At 46.5% G+C, this 20,775-nt stretch overlaps 1 protein-coding gene across 5 annotated transcripts in view; it reads left to right on the top strand.

Moving 5' to 3' along the window:
* The window catches only part of CLASP1 (cytoplasmic linker associated protein 1), a 266,484-nt gene that overhangs the window by 21,159 nt on the left and 224,550 nt on the right, over nucleotides 1-20,775 (top strand). For all 5 annotated transcript variants that reach the window (XM_065931368.1, XM_065931366.1, XM_065931370.1 and 2 more), the window contains exon 2: nucleotides 15,166-15,644. In XM_065931368.1, coding sequence (XP_065787440.1) covers nucleotides 15,450-15,644 — 195 coding nt within the window. In that variant the 5' untranslated portion in view covers nucleotides 15,166-15,449. The remainder of the gene's footprint in view (nucleotides 1-15,165; nucleotides 15,645-20,775) is intronic.

A 20,775-nucleotide genomic window follows, 5' to 3' on the forward strand; every position in this document is an offset into this window, starting at 1 on the left:
GAATATTCAGGGTTGATTTCCTTTGGGATGGGCTGGTTTATTCTCCTTTCTGTCCAAGGGACTCTCAAGAGTCTTTTCCAGCACCAGAGTTCCAAAGCATCAATTCTTTGATGCTGGTCCAACTCTCATATCTGTATATGACTACCAAAAAAACCATAGCTTTGACGGTGTGGACCTTTGTCAGCAAAGTGATGTCTCTGCTCTTTAATACACTGTCTAGTTTTGTCAGAGCTGTTTTTCCCAAGGGGCAGGTGTCTTAATTTCATGGCTGCAGTCACTGTCTGCAGTGATTTTGGAGTCCCAAGAAAATAAAGCCTGTCACTGTTTCCATTGTTCCCCATCTATTTGCCATGAAGTGATGGAACCAGATGCCATGATCTTACTTTTTTGAATGTTGAATTTTAAGCCAGCTTTTTCACTCTCCTCTTTCACTTTCATCAAGAGGCTCTTTAGTTCTTTTTTGCTTTCTGCCATAAGGGTGGTGTCATCTGTATATCTGAGGCTGTTGATATTTCTCCCGGCAATCTTGATTCCAGCTTGTGATTCATCCAGCTTGGCATTTCTCATGATGTACTTTGTATATAAGTTAAATAAACAGGGTGACAATATACAGCCTTGATGTACTCATTTCCCAATTTTGAACCAGTCTGTTGTTGCATGTCTGATTCTAACTGTTGCTTCTTGACCTGCATACAGGTTTCTCAGGAGGCAGGTAAGGTGGTCTGATATTCCCGTTTCTTTAAAGAGTTTTCCATAGTTTGTCGTGATTGACACAGTCAAAGGCTTTCGTGTAGTCAATGAGGCAGAAATAGATGTTTTTCTGGAATTTCCTTGCTTTTTCTATGATCCAGGGGATGTTGGCAGTTTGCTCTCTGTTTCCTCTGCCTTTTCTGAATCCAGCTTGTGCATCTGGAAGTTCTCCAGGAACGTACTGTTGAAGCCTAGCTTGGAGGATTTTGAACATCATCACAATAGGTACAGGAAAAGCATTTGACAGAATCTTACCCCTTTACTCGATAAAAACACTTAGCAAACTAGAAATAGAAGGGAGCTTCTTGGTGTGATAAAAGCCACTGATGAATACCCATGAAAACCCTCAGTAGACGCCATACTTTGTGATAAAAATTAAATTTTTTCCAAGATCAAGAACAAGAAAAGGATGTCATTTTATGCCATATCTATTCAACATTGTACGGAAGCTTCTAACTGGGGCAGTTAGACAAGGAAATAAAAGGCATCCAGGTTGGAAAAGAAGTAAAAAAAAAAGTTTGCAGATTACATGATCTTGTGAGGAATCCACTATAAGGCAGTTGAAACTAATAAATGAATTCAGTTAGGTTGTAGGGTACAAAATCAGTATATAAAAATCAGTTGTATTTCTATACACTTTCAATGAATAATCCAAAAATGAAACTAAGAAGACAGTTCAATTCACAAAAGCATCAAAAAGAATGAAAAAGAATAAACTTAACAAAAAAGTATAAAGCATATATTCTGAAAGAGACACAGCATTGAAAGAAATTAAAGATCTAAATAAATGGAAAGACATCCTATATTATGGATCAAATGACCTAATATGACACCATTCCCCAAATTGATTTGACCCACTCCCTATTAAAATCCCAGCTGCCTGTTTGGAGAAGTTGGCAAGCTCATCTTCCTATTCATATGGTAATACAAGGGACCCTGAATAGTCAAAACAATTTTGAAAAGGAAGAACAAAGTTGGAGGACTTAGCCTACTACAAAGCTATAGTAAGCAAACCAGTCTTCTGCTGAAATAAAGGGTAGGGTCGACATACAGATCAGTGGAATAGAATGTAAGTCCAGAAATAAATACTTAATATTTATAGTCAATTAATTTTCAGCAAGAGTGCAAAGACAGTCCAATAAAGAATAGTTTTTTCAGCAAATGGTGCTGGGACAAGTTGATATCCACATGCAGAAGAATGAATTTGGACCATTTGTTCACTCATATATGTATAAATGAACTCAATCATAGATCAGAATGCAACACTTGAAACTGTAAAATTCCTAGAAGAAAGAGTAGATACAAGTCTTCATGATCTTAGACTAGATTCTGTTTTTTTCTTTTTATTGTAGTGGAGTAGGTAATGATTTCTTAGGTATGACATCTAAAGCACAAACAAAAGAAGAAAAAAATAGGTGAAATGGACTTTACAAAAGTTTAGAAGTTTGTTTCAAATGATACTATCAAGAAAGTGAAAGCACACCCCATAGAATGAGAGAAAATATTTGTGAATCATTTATCTGATAAACTTTTATCCTTAGTATATAAAAAATTTTGCAATCAACAATAAAGACAACCCAATTAAACAACAAAGAATTTGATTAGATATTTCTCCAAAGAAGATGCTGAAATGTCCAGCAAGCCCTTGAAAGAAGCCCCAAATTCTTTGTTCTTAGGGAAATGCCCATCCAACCCACAGTGAGGTACCACTTCATACCCTCTAGGGTGGCTTTGATAAAAAAGATGGACAAGAAGTGTTACTGAAAGCGTGGAGGAATTGGAACCCTCATATACTTCTGTGGCAGTGTAAAATGATGTGGCCACTTTGGAAAACAGTTTGGCAGTTATTTAGAACTCTAAATGTGGTTATCGTATCCTGTAGCCTAGTTAACGCTGCTATTTGTATATCAAAATTGAAAAGTTGTCCTCATAATTCTTGTTCAGGAGTGTTCATACCATTATTCGCAAATAGCCAAAAAGTAGACGCAATCCTAATATCAGCAGATAACTACATGAGCAAATTCTGGTACAGCTATTTGATTGACTATTATTCAGCCACAAAAGGGAATGAAATACTGATACATGCAATGAGATGGATAAACCTTCAAGATAGTATGCTAAGTGAAAGAAGTCAGACATGGAAGACACATATTTTATGACTCCGTTTATATGAAGTGTCCAGAGTAGGCAGATCCATTCGATCAGAAAGTGGATTTTCTGTTTTCATGGGTTTGGGAGAGCGGGTTGGAGAATGACTGCTAAAGGATAATAGAAGTTTTATTTTGCAATGATAATGTTCTTGAATTAAATAATGGTGATGGTTGCACAACTTTGTGAATTTATTTACAACTGCTGAATTACATACACTTTAAAGGGAAGAATTTAATGATTCGTGATTTATAGTTCAAAAATCATGTAAAGGAGTCATTTTTACTCAAAGTCATTGTAAGGAGTCATTCAGGTTTAGTGATCTGTTTTTCATTAGTATAGTAAACAACGGGAAACGAAGCTGGTCATTTATGAAACTGTATGAGAAGTTCTTTGAAAAATACAACGGAAGTGAATGTTGTGGGACTTCCTTGGTGGTCCAGTGGTTAAGACTATGTGCTTCTAATGCATGGGGCGCAGGCTTGATCCATGGTCAGGGATCTGGGATCTTAGATAAATTGTGGACAAAAAGAAAAAGTAAGTGCTTCTTGACTCAGTGGAAATACAAATTCCCTTTTCCTGGAGAAGCCAACATATTCATCACTGTAATAAGGCTTGTCTTGTCTAACAAGTGGTTCTCTGCCGAGGTCTCTTGTTTTCAGGTGAGACCCTTCCTTGGGAATCTGTAGTCTATGTTACTGTTCTCTCCTACCCAGGGAAGCTGTCTGTAGTCTAACGGTTTGTATGCTGTGGTTGACATCTGTCTTGTGGGAGAAGTCAGCAGCCAGTGGAGAGGTATCTTTCTCATCAATTAATTACTCTTGGTCTCACAATTGTTGAATGAATAAGGTGGAAGTTATGAAATAACTGCCTTTCCATTTAACACTCTTAAAATGTTTGTCTTTTTCTTTATAGAAAATATGAAAAGTAGAGGAAGTTTCTGAAAAGTAGGAGATGAGCTCACAGAGACCTGTTACTCCGAGGTTACGCGTTGATCTTTGACGTACTCTCTCTTCTCCTGTGATTGTTTCACGTGTGGGCTGTGTCATACTACATGTATATAAATGTCATGCTGCACATTGTATAAGCTATGTGTATAATTATATCATATATGTGAAAAATGCAGTTTCATATCCTATGCTTGTTTAATTACTACTTTTATGCAGGTATTTTTTTTCCACATGGACTTCAGCTTTACAATTCTTTTGAAGAAATTATTTAGGATTTTTTAAAGTTTCAGATAATTTTAAACATGTTCAAAAGTGGAGAGAATGGTGTACCATATTCTCATGTACCTGTCAACATGCTTCAGCAATTCTCAGTGTATGTCCATCTTGTTTCACCTTTGAGGAAGTTTTGAGGGGTAGAATAGAAGCAGTTCTTCTCATTATCAACCAGAGGGGAAACAAACAGTAAAACTATGTTCTCCTTCTATAGTTCACAGAAAAAAATATTTAAACTATCTGAGACATTTGTAAAAAATTACCTCCTTAAAATAGTAGTGAAGGCAGGTAGTAATCCTTCTTGTGCAGTGTCTATTTTCTTCTATTTTTTAACAGTGTATGTACAGTAATGTGAGGAGGGCGTGGCAGCCCACTCCAGCACTCTTGCCTGGAGAGTCCCTGTGGACAGAGGAGCCTGGCAGGCTCCAGTCCACAGGGTCACGACGAGTCAGACGCAGTAATACTGAAAGGGAGATTTTCCTTCAGTATCAAATGGTAGTGTCTCATTTTTGAATAGTACTTCTCTCTTTGTAATTATAAAAGTAGCATATATTTTCTATATTCCTCATAGAAAAAATTTAGAAAATACAGAAAAGTACAAAGAAAAATCTGTGATCTTAGTACCAGAAATTAGCCAACATTAATGATTTATTTCTGTTCATATGACCTTCACTTTTAATACCATGAACTTCATCCTTTTATTCACTTCTGGGCATTTACATCATATATTAGAGTTTTTTTATGTCATGACTTCACTGTAGTTAATTATTGTTCACTCTGGGGTGAGTGAGAGAGAGGGAGGGAGTTCAACAAGTTTTTTCTTTTTCCCTCTCACAGAGTATTCTTGTAATAACTTGAGTCATTCCAGATTTAGTGATCTTTCCAATAAATGTATGCCCATCCAGCGTCTCCTGATTCTGCATTTCCGAGATGGCGTGTGCAGAGCTCCCTGAAGGCCGCCGCACTGTGGGCCTTTGGTGCCGGTTGACTGCTGGGCCTCGTCTGCTCAGCGCCAGACTTTCTGAGGATAAGAACTCTTTTCAGTGTCCGGCGTTACCGGGGCTCTGTGGAAGTGGGATTCCTGCTATCCGTTAGTTGAGAAAAATTATCAGGCTCAAAGTAAGAATTTAGAAATACTTTTACGTTATCTTTGCATTTAAAGATTCATAACTTCATGTACATAAGTTTGAATATGTGGCTAGGAATACTTCGGCTGTGGATCAGTTGTGGTTTGCATCTGCACTAAACTAAAGTCTCAGACAGCATTTTAATCACTCCACCTCTCACCTCAGGGGTGGGGTCAGTAGTGTTCACAGGTTGGGAACCAGTGCTTTGGCCTTGGCAAATTGCTTCTTTTCCCTTGAATAGGCCACAGGCTTGTCATTTGTGTGTGTGTGCGCTTTGTCCACGTATATTTACACATTCCTTTTATCTGAAATGTTTTGCATTCTCCCAAACTCCCCACCTTCCACTCCCCAAGAAGAAACTGAATTCAGTTAATGGTTGCCAATGAGTATTTTCTTTTGATTTTCAACTCAAGCAGACTTCGTTCATTCAACAACAATTTCTTGAGTGCTGTGTTTGTACCAGGCGTAGTTGTAGGCCTCAGGTTAACAAATAAACAATATCTCCTCATTTATAAGGCTTGACAGTCCTGTGGGAAAATCAGCCAGCAAATAGGTAAATAGGCATGTGATAAATTTCAACTTGTTGTGAGTGCTTTGAAGGAAGAGGACGGGATGCAGTGGTAAGGGACCCCTCAGGTGGTCCTAAAGGCTCGCTGACGAGGTGACACTGGAGCTGAGGTGACAGTGGTAAGGGACCCCTCGGGTGGTCCTAAAGGCTCGCTGACGAGGTGACACTGGAGCTGAGGTGACAGTGGTAAGGGACCCCTCGGGTGGCCCTAAAGGGCTCTCTGAGAGGTGACACTGGAGCTGAGGTGACAGTGGTAAGGGACCCCTCGGGTGGCCCTAAAGGGCTCTCTGAGAGGTGACACTGGAGCTGAGGTGACAGTGGTAAGGGACCCCTCGGGTGGTCCTAAAGGGCTCTCTGAGAGGTGACACTGGAGCTGAGGTGACAGTGGTAAGGGACCCCTCGGGTGGCCCTAAAGGGCTCTCTGAGAGGTGACACTGGAGCTGAGGTGACAGTGGTAAGGGACCCCTCGGGTGGTCCTAAAGGGCTCTCTGAGAGGTGACACTGGAGCTGAGGTGACAGTGGTAAGGGACCCCTCGGGTGGTCCTAAAGGGCTCGCTGAGGAGGTGACACTGGAGCTGAGGTGACGGTGGTAAGGGACCCCTCGGGTGGTCCTAAAGGGCTCGCTGAGGAGGTGACACTGGAGCTGAGGTGACAATGGTAAGGAACCCCTCGGGTGGTCCTAAAGGGCTCTCTGAGAGGTGACACTGGAGCTGAGGTGACAGTGGTAAGGGACCCCTCGGGTGGCCCTAAAGGGCTCTCTGAGAGGTGACACTGGAGCTGAGGTGACAGTGGTAAGGGACCCCTCGGGTGGCCCTAAAGGGCTCGCTGAGGAGGTGACACTGGAGCTGAGGTGACAGTGGTAAGGAACCCCTCGGGTGGTCCTAAAGGGCTCGCTGAGGAGGTGACACTGGAGCTGAGGTGACAGGCAGTGTAGGCCTCAGGACTGTGTGTCAGGCGGCAGGAACAGTGAGAGCGGAGGCCCTGGAACTTGCCTGGTGGCCCGCACTTCCCAATGCAGGGAGACCAGGTTCCATCCCTGTTCCAGGGAGAAGGGTCCCACGTGCCGCAGCCACGGGTTCAGCGCTGCAGCTGAGAGTTGGCGTGCTTAGAATAAAGATCCCAGCCCAGGCTGGATGCATGAGACGAGTGCTCGGGCCTGGTGCATTGGGAAGACCCAGAGGGAGCGTGTAGAGAGGGAGGTGGGGGGGGGATTGGGATGGGGAATACATGTAACTCCATGGCTGATTCATGTCAATGTATGACAAAACCCACTACAGTATTGTAAAGTAGTTAGTCTCCAACTAATAAAAATAAATGAAAAAAAAAAAAAAGATCCCACCCCGCAAGCCGCAGCCAAGACCCGGCGCAGCCACATAGACGGAGAGGGAAGGCTCTGAAGTGGTAGAGAGTTTGGAACCGAGAAGAGGCCGGTGCCTGTGCCTGGTGATCCAGGCATTCAAACTTGGGAGTCACTAGTCCTGTAGGCTTTAAAAGATTTTATGGAAATGGATGCACGTTATTTTGGGGTGAGCCAAGTGAGAAGGGGAGAGGCTTTGGACTGAGCTGCTCAGAGAGCTCTGGGAGAGGGACAGAGGTGATCACAGAAACTTGAGTGGGTGTTCAGCCAGAGAAGTCACAGCGAGGCAACGCTCGTTTGTTTTCATGGGAATGGGAAAGTTTTCAGAAGGAAGGAGGGGTCAGCTTCGGGATGCCTCTGAGAGGCGGAGTTAGTGAAGTAGAGGAAAGTATTGCTGGGATCTGCCAGCAGGGCAGTCACTGGTGGTCCTGACAAGGGGAAACCGGAGGAGAGGGCCAAGCGGGGAACAGGAAGTGCCTCCGTGCAGCTCGCTGGGGTAGACGTCTGCTTAAAGGGGCTTCACTCTTCTGGTGTCACTGATGGAAGGCCTGTGAGCTCAAGACGGCCTGTTAAAGATGGATGATTTAGAGAGAGCCTCAGCTGCCGGGAGGGAGCCGATGGAGGGGAGCTTGCAGATGCTGGAGACCAGGCAACTGAAAAGGTAGAGGTGGCAAAACAAGAGTTTTGTTCCGTTATCAGGGGAGTTGCCGGTGACCGTCCTGATTTGCTGGTGAAGATCTCAGTTGTCTGGTCCTGCCTCCTTTACCAGTGGAGCAGGAGGTGAGGCTGTCGGGAGAGAGCTGCAGGGTCGGGTAGGGTAGATGGCTGCTTGCAGAGAGAAAGGCAAACAGACTTCCCAGAGAATGTGAGTGGGAGTGCTGCTGGTGCTCAGGGCCTTTCTGAATTTTGAGATGGGATCAATTTAAGACCAGACTGGTTGGATATGTGTGTGTTCTCTTCCACATGGTCACCCCGAAGGCCTGAGGAGGCAGCTGGTTCAGAGCTTCGATTCACCCAGGGTTTGGGATTACTAGGCAACTACTACAGAGAGAGACAGTGGCGGGTGGTGCCACGCTATTAACACCCACGTGGAGTTTCATCCAGACTCAACGGGGAACGAGATTGAGAAGTTTACCTGATTAACAAGGTTGAGGCGGTGCCCTTGAACAGAAGAGCTGGAGGGATGGGCAGCTGTGGTGGGAAGCAGGATGGCCTAGTGAGGGACTGAGGGTCAGGAAGATGTGCTGCCACAGAGAGCAGAAAGCTGGAAGGAGGGAAGTCGTCAGCCCTGGGAGGGTGCAGCCACTACAGAAATGCGAGGAGCTGAGGCAGGAGGCGGGGAGGCTGGAGGCTCCGCGTGCTCTGGGTGAGGGGCGTCTGTGTGGGCCCAGCGTGGAGGCCGGGCCTGGGGAGCGGCTGCCCATCCGCCGGGTGTGCGGGGCAGGTCCCGTCCTGAAACGCCCAGCTGGATTCCCTCAGCAGTGTCTCCTCCCCCTCCTCCGCCACCACAGCACCCCCAAGCCTCTGGTTTAGGGGGCTGTCTTTCCGTGCCGCCGTAATCTGTATTTCTGTCTTTTTGTCCTTCGAGGCAATGACTCCCTCGCGGGCCGTGACTCTGTGCTCTCCTGGAGTCAGCCGAGGACGCGTGTCATCTGGCAGGTCCAGAGCGAATGTCAGCTCACTGAGTGACCTTGTGGCTGCTGGCAAGTGGGGTGCAGGTCGGCCCGGGGGAGGGAGGCTTGCTTGGGACGTCTGTATAAGTCCACACTGTGTTGTAACTGTAGATTGTTATAGTGCAAAAAGTTGTCTTATTGATGGAAACAACTGCTTTTGATGAGTGTGAATAAATTCTGCTCATTTCTGGCTTTTGGAGTTGGTTTGTCAGGTATGCTGTCTGCTTTCTCTCATTTCTTCCAGGGAGACTTTTGATGTGTTTATTGATTCACTGGTGCTGGAAATATTCCATGGTAGTTCTTGATGCTGTACTTGGAATATTATTACAGCTTCCCAAGTGCTTTGTAATTTGATTTCTTGTTTCTTAGTCCTCTACTTCTCATGCTCCATATGCTATAACTATCTAACATTTTCATATTTTAAGTTTTTAGGTACCCATGCTGTGGACTTTCAGTGAGGCAGTAGTCTAGTATCGTAGTATAATGAAAATAATACTAACTTTAGGGCCAGGCAGATCTGGTGTTCAGTTACAGCCTGATAGTTACTAGCTTTTAAATCTTGGGCAGAGTTTTTTTGGGTGTATTTTTGTGGTTGTTCCTGGCTGCATGTGCCACAGTGGCTTACAGGACCTTAGTTCCCTGACCAGGGATTGAACTTGGGCCCTGGCAGTGAAAGCTCAGATTCCTAACCACTGGACCACCAGGGAATTCCCCTCTAAGCTACATTTCTCTTCTCTTTTTTAAAAGAAGTTTTTGTTCTGGCTGCACTGGGTCGCTGTTGCGGTACATGGGCTCTGGAGTACGTTGGCTCAGTAGTTGCAGAGCTTGGACTTAGCTGCGGCATGTGGGATCCCGTTCCCCGACCAGGGATTGAACCCAGGCCCTCCTGCATTGCGAGTGCAGATGCTTAGCCACTGGACCACCAGTGATGTCCCTTAAGCTTTGTTTCTTTGTCTTCAATGTGGGGAACCGTGCCTGCCCATTCCGTGCAGGTGTCTCGCGGTCTGTCATTGCTCTACTCCCTCAGCCACGCACAGGTTCCCACCGCCCTCACTTGCTTGTGTTTCTTCCCTGATCAAGTGCCTTAACTGATGTGTGACACCCCGCCCACGCTTCAAGATAGAGCTCCAGTTGAGCATTGTCTAAGTGGTTTTGACGTGGTCTTCCAGGCCTTCTTGATCTGTCCCTTCCCAAAGTGATTATAGTACTTACTCATAGTCCTTATGCGGCAATATGGCATCCTGTCTGTGAAGTCTGCCACGGATCCTGTGTGTGTTGAACTCTTACACTGACAAGCTTCTTGTGAGTGTGTATATCTTGTTCTCTCCAAGTAAGTTGGAAGCATTTTCAAGTCAAGTCATAGATTATAGTTATTTCTTTTGTATCTTGTGTGGTTCAGTCCCGTTCAGTCACTCAGTCGCGTCTAACTCTTTGAGACCTTGTGGACTGTAGCATGCCAGGCCTCCCTGTCCATCACCAACTCCCAGAGTTTACTCAGACTCATGTCCGTTGAGTTGGTGATGCCATCCAACCATCTCATCCTCTGTCATCCCCTTCTCCTCCTGCCTTCAGTGTTTCCCAGCATCAGGGTCTTTTCAAATGAGTCAGCTCTTCGCATCAGCTGACCAAAGTATTAGAGTTTCATTTTCAGCATCAGTCCTTTCAGTGAATATTCAGGACTGATTTCCCTTAGGATGGACTGGTTGGATCTCCTTGCAGTCCAAGGGACTCTCAAGAGTCTTCTCCAACACCACAGTTCAAAAGCATCAGTTCTTAGGCTCTCAGCTTTCTTTATAGCTCAACTCTCACATCCATACATGACCACTGGAAAAACCATAGCTTTGACTGGACAGACCTTTGTTGGCAAAGTAATGTCTCTGCTTTTTAATATGCTGTCTAGGTTGGTCATAACTTTTCTTCCAAGGAGCCAGCGTCTTTTAATTTCATGGCTGCAGTTACCATCTGCAGTGATTTTGGAGCCCAAGAAAATAAAGTCTGTCACTGTTTCCATTGCTTCCCCATCTATTTGCCATGAAGTGATGGGACCAGATGCCATGATCATTTTCTGAATGTTGAGTTTTAAGTCAACTTTTTCACTCTCCTCTTTCACTTTCATCAAGAGGCTCTTTAGTTCTTCTTTGCTTTCTACCATAAAGGTGGTGTCATCTGCATATCTGAGGTTGTTAGTATTTCTCCCGCAGTCTTGATTCCAGCTTGTGCTTCATCCAGCCCAGCGTTTCTCATGATGTACTCTGCATGTAAGTTAAACAAGCAGGGTGACAATATACAGCCTTGATGTACTCCTTTCCTGATTTGGAACCAGTCTGTTGTTCCATGTCCAGTTCTAACTGCTGCTTCCTGACCTGCATACAGGTCTCAGGAGGCAGGTCAGGTGGTCTGGTATTCCTGTCTCTTGAGGAATTTTCCACAGTTTGTTGTGATCCACATGGTCAAATGCTTTGGCGTGGTCAGTAAAGCAGAAGTAGATCCTGGTGGGTGGTCGTCTGTGGGGTCACACAGAGTCAGATATGACTGAAGCGACTTAGCAGCAGCAGATGTTTCTACTGTGGTCAGATGTGATGTATCATAAACTGTTGAGTAAATAAAAGCAATCACGATGATGGGTAAACAGAGAAGATAAGCCTATTTACCTCACTCAGGTGTTCATTGCACGAATGTCCACTGAGTGTGCACACGTAGGATTGAAGCGCACTGCTGCACTATTCTGAGGCCGGTCAGCTGGTGGAATCCATTTCCTCACACCTTTATCCTGGGCTGGCCTTGTGACTTGCTTTGACAGTCGACTGTGGCAGAAGTGATTTGCGGGTTCTGCCTCCTGGGCCTTGTGAGTTGCCTCCTGGCAATCTTCTCTTTGCCATCCTGGAATGCTCCAACCACCTGTACTGAACTATAGACTGTATTACTGAGCTGTTAGACATCACGTGTGGCGAGAGGTTCAGCCAACAGCCCGCATCATTGCCTTTGACATGTAGGTGATGCCATTGTAGACTCTTAACCTCAGCCAGTGGCAGACAGCAGCAGGTACCTGAGTGAACCTCCTGCTGAGCCCAGCCGATCATAGACGTACAAGAAATATTAACTTGTCACTGCTCTAAGTCACTAGTGGAAATGGCCCCACCTTTTAACTTCTCTCGTGGAGAAGCCTGTCGTAGACGTGGGAGCTCAGAGCTCACAGCTGGTGTTGCTCCCTGCCCCACCCTCTGCTGTCTTCACTCCTTTATGGTGGTGACCTGAGAAGTAGCTATAAGAAAGAGGATCGAGAGAGAGCTATATTTAAAAAAAAAAGTGCCCTGTGCAAGCTTTCCTGATCCTGAATGTTGTTTAATGAACGTGACGCCTCTGATCTCCCCACTGCCCCCCTGGAGGTGCAGAGTGGAGACTGGGGGCTGTCTAACAGCGTCCCCGACACCAGGCTGTCCTGATGTGTGTTTCATTCTTGTTGAAGCTGGTATTTTTTAAGTTCTTCCTGTTGGCCTGTAGCAGAATTGCGCTGCTTCTTATGATGTAACTGTAAATACTTAAGAAACTCTTCCTGGGATTGCAGAGGGAGAAGACATGTACTTATTTGTTGGGTAGCTAAAAATACCTGTGAAGGAAGGCATGGGAAGTTAGAAACACCTCTTGCTTTTAAGTAGGGAAATGTGGCCGGGGGACAGGAGTAGGGGAGAGGGCTTACACTTTTGTGCAAGAGAGGATCACCCATTGCTTTTTTTTTTTTAATTAAAAAGAACAAAGAGGACCCAGTTTGCTGAATGCTTTGGGGCTCCCAGTGCCATTCTGCGGGTTTCATACACAGGAGTTTGTGACCTGCTTCTGAGTGTGCTAAACCTTTATTGCATAATTACTGTCAAGAAGCATATACTTACTTGTTAGAAATCATATGAAATTCCAGCTGAAGGGGAAGTTTTTATCTAATATGTATTTTAAAAAATAACAGGAAAGAGCCTTAAATGCATGGGTTCCTTCCTCTCCTGGGAGTGGAGAATTTGCTGTCTGGCCTGTTGCTTCCCAGCTCACTGTGAAGTCTGACCTTCTTTCCCTGAGTTGGGACAGAACTAGGCCAGACTTGTAGTAACAAGGATTTTGAAGGTGGGAAACGGAAACTTATGGCCATGCAACCTTGGAAAATCACTTACCTTTGCCTCAGTTTCCCCACCTGTAAAATAGGGTTGTGTTAATGCCTACTTTATAGAAGTGGTTGGAGAATCGGAGATAAACTGTATAAATCATCTTGGCATAGAGCCTGATCCCTCATGTTGATGCTCAGAACTGATATTGGCACCGTCATTACTGGTTAGTGTCTGTTGATTCTGGGCCCTTTGAAGGAGTAAGGGATATGAAATTCTTTTCACTGAGCATGAAAGATGTTTAGAGGAAGAAGGAGTGATCAGTTATCTGCTGCTGTGTAACAAAGTCCCACAAATTGGATGGCTTGAAGTATGAGTGAACAGTGTCTCATCATCCTGTGGTTTGACCAGCTGGTTTTTGTCTCCTTAGATGTATTTGTGTATCTGCAGTCAGATGGTGACTGGTGAGGCTGAGTGGTCCCCCGTGGACTCCCTCCCATGTCTTGTGGTTGCTGCCGGCTGCTGTTTGCAGCGAGTTGGTTCTCCACTACTGGCTTCTCCTGTTCAGGAGGCTAGACCAACTCCCTTACGGCGTGGCAGTCATGCACGCTCCAGGGTCACATCTCAGCTCATTTCTGCCGTCTCTGATTTCCCACTGGCCAGAGCAAGTCTCAGGACTCATCCCAGGGTCACGGGGGAGGATGAGACTCCATCTCGGTAGAGGAGGGGCAGCAACGCCTCTGCAGCCATTTTTAATCTACCACATGCTTGACCTTAACTAGCTGCTTGGCGAATATTGGGCCCAGAACGTAAAGGTTCTGTTGGTTTCTCCAGTTTTCATGTATCTCTGATACCTTCGTTAGTCTGACAGGGGAGCTGACTAAGGAAGTGGAGGTATTTTGTTTGGACTGAAAATTGGAGTGAAGGGTAATGGCTGCTTTGCTATATCTGAAGACCTTTCCTGTGAAGGAAGGACAAGTTCCATGGCATGGGCATGACTGGAAAGTGATATCTCCTCCACTTCAGGAAGGACTGCCACGTGAGACGTCAAGGCTTTTTGATTGAAGGAAAGCAGAGAATGGGTAATCAGGGGCTAGAGGCTTTGCGGGAGTGTTTTCCTCATTGGACGACCTGACTCGTCTCTCCTTCTAGGACTTGGGAAGAGCGCTGCTTTTTTTGCTGAGATGGGGTGGGGTGGAGGTGGGGCGGGTGCCGGGAAGGGAGAGAAGCCTTGTGCTGAGACTGGAACAGTTACCCTGCCCTGAGGTTGAATATTACTTGGTTTGTAAGGTCAGATTTACCTGTGAACCGCTGAGAGTTCACACTGACTGTTGGTGTGAGGAACGTTTCTATTTAGTACAGAGTCAGGGTTGCTGCATCTTGAACATAGGTTTTCTGTGCATCTTCTTGGGTTAGAAATTGAGAAAAGATGTTGAAAAAATAAATATGTACAATTGTTCCAGGAGCTGCAGATTAAATGGTCCGCCCATTCATGTCTAGTAAAAATGATTTTGGTGCCTCCTCACATCACGTGTTTTGTGCTGTGCCAGGAGTGGATTTGAGGTCTCCTGATTCTGTAGCAAAACTCCAGGCCCAGTTGGTGATTCTGCCCGCGAGAACGCTGCGTCCCAGCGCGTGGTCAGATGGTGAGCCTCTCCCCTTCCCCCTGTGGGTCGCTTCTCTGGAGGAGGAGGCGGGGACGCCCGCCTGCTCGCCCTCTGTAAAGCTGCTGAGCACGTGTAGGTGTCGCCTTGGCTTTGACTGTTGTTCCTGGGCCAGCCAGTTTGGTCAGTGGTGTTTCTGTGGAGCCTGCCTCACTTCCGGCACTTGAACTATACAAAACTGAGAGACAGGCTACAGCACATACGGGACTCAGACACAGTGGTGTTTGCTTTTTGGTGGGGAGCAGAATTTAAGCTGTACATAAATCATCCAGCTGAAGCAAAAGCTTGCTCTCCTGACTGGTGCATTTACAAGCTGGAAAATTGTGGAAAACCTCAACCCACCAACTGTGACGCTCACTGGTTCTTTGCTTTGGGCTTCGACGTTCTTCCTGATGAAAATAATAATTATGTTAGTCTGACACAGTTGCCCAGTGCTCATGCTTCTCACTGCACGTGTGCTTATAAACGAGGCTGCAGCGCGGATGCTTGTCTTTGATCAGATGTTTCCCAACATGTGAGCGTTCTGTTATCCATGCTGATGTGCCCTTCTCTTCTCTTGCTTTTCAGAATGGACCGCTGAACTATGAAGTGTTTCAGACCCAGGAGGAGAGCGCCACTCTGCCACTCACTCCTTTCTCCCCTACTAGTTATTTAAATTGGACTTTTAATATCCTCCCAGCTGCTCTTCAGCCACACATGGTGCATTGCTGCCATTCCCCGGATTGCATCTTTGACACACAAGCTCTTAGTAACCTTCAGCAAACAAAGAGGCCGCCTCCGGGGGCTGCTCACGGGGAGGGCGTCACCCCCACCGCCCTCTAGCTTCGGTGGCTCTGGATTGGAATTCCGCCATGGAGCCTCGCATGGAGGCCTGCCTGGCACAGGTGCTGCAGAAGGATGTGGGGAAACGACTGCAGGTTGGCCAAGAGCTGATAGACTATTTCTCAGACAAACAGAAGTCTGCCGACCTCGAGCATGACCAGACCATGTTAGACAAACTTGTGGATGGACTCGCTACCTCTTGGGTGAACTCTAGCAATTATAAGGTAAGCTGTGTGCAAGAGGATGCTCTTCTAGGTGGCTGGGCTACCTAGGGGGATCAAAATGGGTCCTTTGACGAGTCCTTTGAGAGCCATCAGCATGATTGATCCCTTGGTTTCCATTAAGACACTCAGTCACGTTGTGGCTTTTGGACATTTCATTCTAGAGCAAGTAGAGTTTTCTTTGATTTTGTTGGAGATCAAAACACCCTTATTCTTCAGGGTACTGAGAGAAGGCCGTGTGACCAGATAAAGAGGCTTTTATGTGGAAGAGGTGCGAGTGTTTGCAGCCTTGAAGTTAAAGTGACTATCATGTCTTGCAGTGAGTGGCTCTTTGTGAATAACAAGTGACCTCATTGATTTTCTTGGGGTTGGGGGTGGGGATTGGCAGTAGGATGAGGGCTTCTTACCTTCAGGTTCCTATTTTGAAGTCGGCCCAGGCACCTGGCCAGCAATAGCATGGTTTGCCAAGGACTCTCCTGAGACCTGTTTGTAATGGCCTGGAGGTTACCCTTCAGGTTCCAAAGATCAGGGTTCCTCAGGTACCCCTGGTGGGTGGAAGGGGCAGGTGGGGTCCAATGAGGCAGATGAGTTGGGAAGGTGGACCTTGTTGCCATTCAGGGGCTGAGTTTTCCGGGAGGAAAGCTGGGCTGGACTCTAGGTGCTGAAGAGGTGTCACTTCCCCCTCATCCCCTCCCCACCCAGTGTATTAAGACGCTGGCCCCTTTGGGTCTAGGTCGGGATGGGAGACAGGGTGGGCTGCTGTGTGACTGCTATAGGTGCTGTAGACCTTGCAGACAAAGGGGCTTGCAGATACAGAACCGTCTGTGATTGTCTTCACTGTACCAGTCTTCTGACACATGTGGACTCATAACGGTGCTTATAGGGTTTCGTTGTTCGCTCTAATGTAGACTTTGTTTTCCAGTTACATTGAATGAATCTTATCTAACAGTCAGCAGGCTTTAGATTTATTAAGGGTGTTTACCTCAGTCCCTAATATTTCACTTACAACTGGCCATAAGGTTTACCTTCCCTGACTTTGAAAGCTGAGCTTAAATTTTGTCTGTTTTATTCATCTGTTTATTCGTTTAGCTGAACTTGCTAAGTACCTCTTACTTGCTCTGCCGGTGCTGGGTGGCGGGAGTGTTGCAGAGGTAGACTGGTGACGTCCTTGAGGTCTGTGATGTCACCCTTGCTTTGTGCAAGTTAGGATGCTTCTGGCTGAGAGCACCTGAAGGCTGGCTTAGTTGGCTTGAAGTTTGCATAAGGAGATTGAGTAATTGCCTTTAAAAACTTAAGAATGTCCACATAGTTAAAGCAATGGCTAGGGAAGATGAGTGACTGCTTGTGTCTTTGACTTGGGAGGAAACCTTCTGTGAAGCTCCCCAGCAGATGTTTTTACATTACATTGCAGCATCACTGGGAACGGACAGGTGTCCACAGTGGCCTTCAGCCATCACGCTTCACCTCCTGGTCTCATGAAGCGGTTCAGCCTCCCCTGAGTCAAACCTGTGGCTGTGTGGAGGGGTTGGGTACCAGACTCCTGCTAGGAAGAAGGAGGCGAGGCAAGGGGCAGAGGCACATGGATGTTAAATAAGTAACCCACAGGTTTGCCGAACCGCAGAAGCTTTCCTAACCTCCCTGGGCCTCAGTTTCCTCATCCATAATGTGGGAAAGTTACTGTATACACTAAACGAGAGTGAATACACAGTTATTATGGAGAAGGAAGTGGCAGCCCACCCCGGTATTGTTGCCTGGAGAATCCCGTGAGCAGAGGAGCCTGGTGGGCTGCTCTCCATGGGGGTCACAGAGTCGGTCGTGACTGAAGCGAGTTAGCATGCATGCATGCAGTTGTTAGATGGCAGCCGCATAATCAGCTTTCAGACATTCAGTCAGTGTCAAGACATGGTCCCTGTCTTCACTAAACTCGTAGTCTGGGAGGGGCAGGTAAGGGTATATAAATGAACGGTTACAGTCAGTGTTGCGTGGGCAGTCAGAAAGTGAAAGAAAGTGTTGGTCGCTCAGTCGTGCCCAGCTCTTTGCCCCCCTAAGGACTGCAGCCTGCCAGACTCCTCTGTTCATGGGATTTTCCAGGCAGGGACGCTGGAGGGGTTTGCCAGTTTCCTTCTCCAGGGGATCTTCCTGGCCCAGGGATCAAACCCAGGTCTCCCGCATTGCAGGTAGATTCTTTACCAGCTGAGCTACCAGGGAAGCCGTAATAAAGATCCACAGAATTGGTGGGAAGACAGAAGAAAAGTAGTAACACTGTCTACTTCAGAACCCAGAGGTCTGAAGACTGGGTTGATTTTTCATAATAGGAACTGTAGGGTCACAGTGGAGTGAAAGATTAAGACTTGAGAACCTCTGTGAAGTAATTTCCAGGAAACACAGCCCTGGGAAGGAAAGGAAAACAGGGTTTGCTGCTGCCTTGCCTGTGGTCACGGACAAGCCGTCTTGCCGTCTGTGCAGGGCGGGCGTTGGTCTCGGTCTCTGCTCGGGGCCTCACTCTCTGCTGGCTTTGGCGTCGGGGCCTCGTCGTGTGGTTCTGACGTTGCCCTATGCTGAGTGCCCCTCTGGGCTGTAAGGCCTCTTAAGTGTGGTCACCGTGTGCCCTGTTCACACTGAGGCCCAGAGCCTGAAACCTCGCAGGTGCTCAGCACAGCCTACTTCCCTGCGTAGCTCGGGAGTTCAGGGGCACTCTGGCAAATATTCCTGGTTGCTTTACTGAAACCTGGAAGTGTATTTTTTAGGGACCTACACCTGTTTTTTTCCTTAATCATGGATTGAGATTACTCAGTCAGAGTCTGAAGTACCCTCCAGGTTTTTTTTGAAGGGATTCACTTTGTAATAGACAATTCTCTGAAGCTTGGCTTCTTGACAGTTGTTTTTTTCTTTTTAAATTCAGGACTAAAAAGATAAGGGGAAAAGAGAAGTCCTTTTGACCTTCTAGAAGGATAGCACTTAGGTATTGTTATTCCTTTTCCCAGTAAGAGGATGTAGGTGAATGCCAACATGGTGTCTTATTTTAAAAAATAGTTCGCTGGAGCCTGGATCACTTTGAGTATTAATGTGGTAGACAGGTTTGTACCTGTTTTTGATTAAGGTTTAATAGCTACTGATTCCTGCTTATGTACCATATGCATTTACTATCTCATGTAATCTTCATAACATTTCCTGCAAAGTAGATGGTGGTATCCTAATGTTATACATGAGGTCCCGGGAATTACTGAGAATTAACAAGATAATTTCTCTTTGTGATCATGAAACTGGGATTTAAATGTAGGACTCTGATTTCCTAGCCAGTGTTTCTTGCATTAGAATAGAGGCCAGCAAACTTTCTTAAAGATCACATGGTAAATATATTAGGATTGGTGGGCCCTGTTGTCTTCTTGTAAATATTTAACTAGTTTGGGCCATTATACATGCAAAAGCAGCCCCAGATAATGTGTTCATGAGTGGCTATAGCTGTGTTCCAGCAAGGCTTAATTTACATAAACAGATGGAGATGGCTGGCCCCTGGACCGTAGTTTACTAGCCCCAGCACTAACTGAAACATTGAGCGCCTATGGTGTGCAGATCCTTTTCTTTACTGGTGGGAGCTGTTCATGATTCATTTGGGGGAAGAATGAGCCTTATAATTTGTACCTAATTTGGGAACAGGGGAAGCCTTCATTTTGAAAGAACTCAGTTTGCTTTTGCAGCATCTTATATGATATTTTAGGAAGCTTGCCTTTTTGGCTCTCTCATGCAGCCTCATATTAGGCTCAGTATATGTTCTGTTAGCCTGTCCCTGATTGTTTACTGTGAGCTGACTTTGCTGAAATCAGCCTCTCTGCACTGGTACCAGAGTGAATCCCAGAGACAGAGTTTTGGGTGAAGGTGGAAAGAATAGCTTGGTTGCTTGGCCTGGCAGAAGAGGCACAGCAGGCTTCTGCCCCCCAAGACTGTGTGTCCCTTGAGGTGGAAGCAGGACCCTGCCTCAGGGCTGCACCGTTTGTTGGCTGCTCCTCCCTTGTCTCTGCATCCCTTCCCTTCCTGGAGTAGCAACTGTTCCACCTGCCCTTTGGAACTCAAGGAAAGTCGAGGAGGCTGATTGTGCCCAGGCACCCCTACAGCGTCCTGCTCGGTCCCGGCTTTGGACGTTGCTGGGTCATCTTGGGGAGTGGTTATTTAAGTAGTGTCCTTGTACGGCTGGAACACCCCAGGACTACACCCCCACCGCCAGTCCAGGGTGTCACTGCGAGGACTTGATGAGTCTTCTGTGATGTCACAGTGGCTGGGGGCGACACGGAAGAGGCGGAGTCTTTGTTTGTTCATGAGACTTCTTTTCTAGACTCTGTGTGTGTGTGTGTGTGTGTGTGTGTGTGTGTGTGCGCGCGTGTGTGTGTGTATGCTCAGTTGTGTCCAACTCCACAGACTGTCCCGCCAGGCTCCTCTGTCCATGGGATTCTCCAGGCAAGCATACTGGAGTGGGTAGCCATTCCCTTCTCCAGGGGATTTTCCCAACCCTGGGATCGAACCCGGGTTTCTTGCATTGCAGGCAGATTCCTTACCATCTGAGCCGCCAGTGCCAGAAGTTATGCTAAATATGTGTTCATTTTTAACTTCAGATGAGATGGATCTTGCTATAGTCATTTAACAGATGAGGACATTGATGTGCAGATAAATCAGGTAACTTGATCAAGATGACAGAGCCAGTGATCAAGGTTTCTGGGCTTTGAGCCTAGGTGTTCGTGCAGTGACTGAAGTGAGTGAAGCCCTGATCCCGCGCGTATAGTGCCCTGAGGGCTGGGTGTCCCTGAGGAAGCAGGCCAGGCACGGTCCCCTGCTCAGGGAGGACGTGCTGGCTGGCGCTGGGCAGCCTCGCGCTGTCTGAATCTGATGCGTGCGGACGCCACCCAGTGCGCTGCCGTCTCACGGCCCAGGCCACGCTGGCTTGGAATTTGTAGGATCTTTTTTAACTGAGGGCTTCCTTCATCTCTGCCCTGATGGTCTTAGTTGACTGTTCATGGGGTTCTCAAGAAGTGGTTTGCCATTCCCTTCTCCAGTGGACCACATACTGTCAGAGCTCTCCACCATGACCCAGCTGTCCTGGGTGGCCCCACACGGCATGGCTCATGGTTTCATTGAGTTAGAC

This window comes from Muntiacus reevesi, chromosome 3 (assembly GCF_963930625.1).
Source record: "Muntiacus reevesi chromosome 3, mMunRee1.1, whole genome shotgun sequence".
Taxonomy (NCBI): domain Eukaryota; kingdom Metazoa; phylum Chordata; class Mammalia; order Artiodactyla; family Cervidae; genus Muntiacus; species Muntiacus reevesi.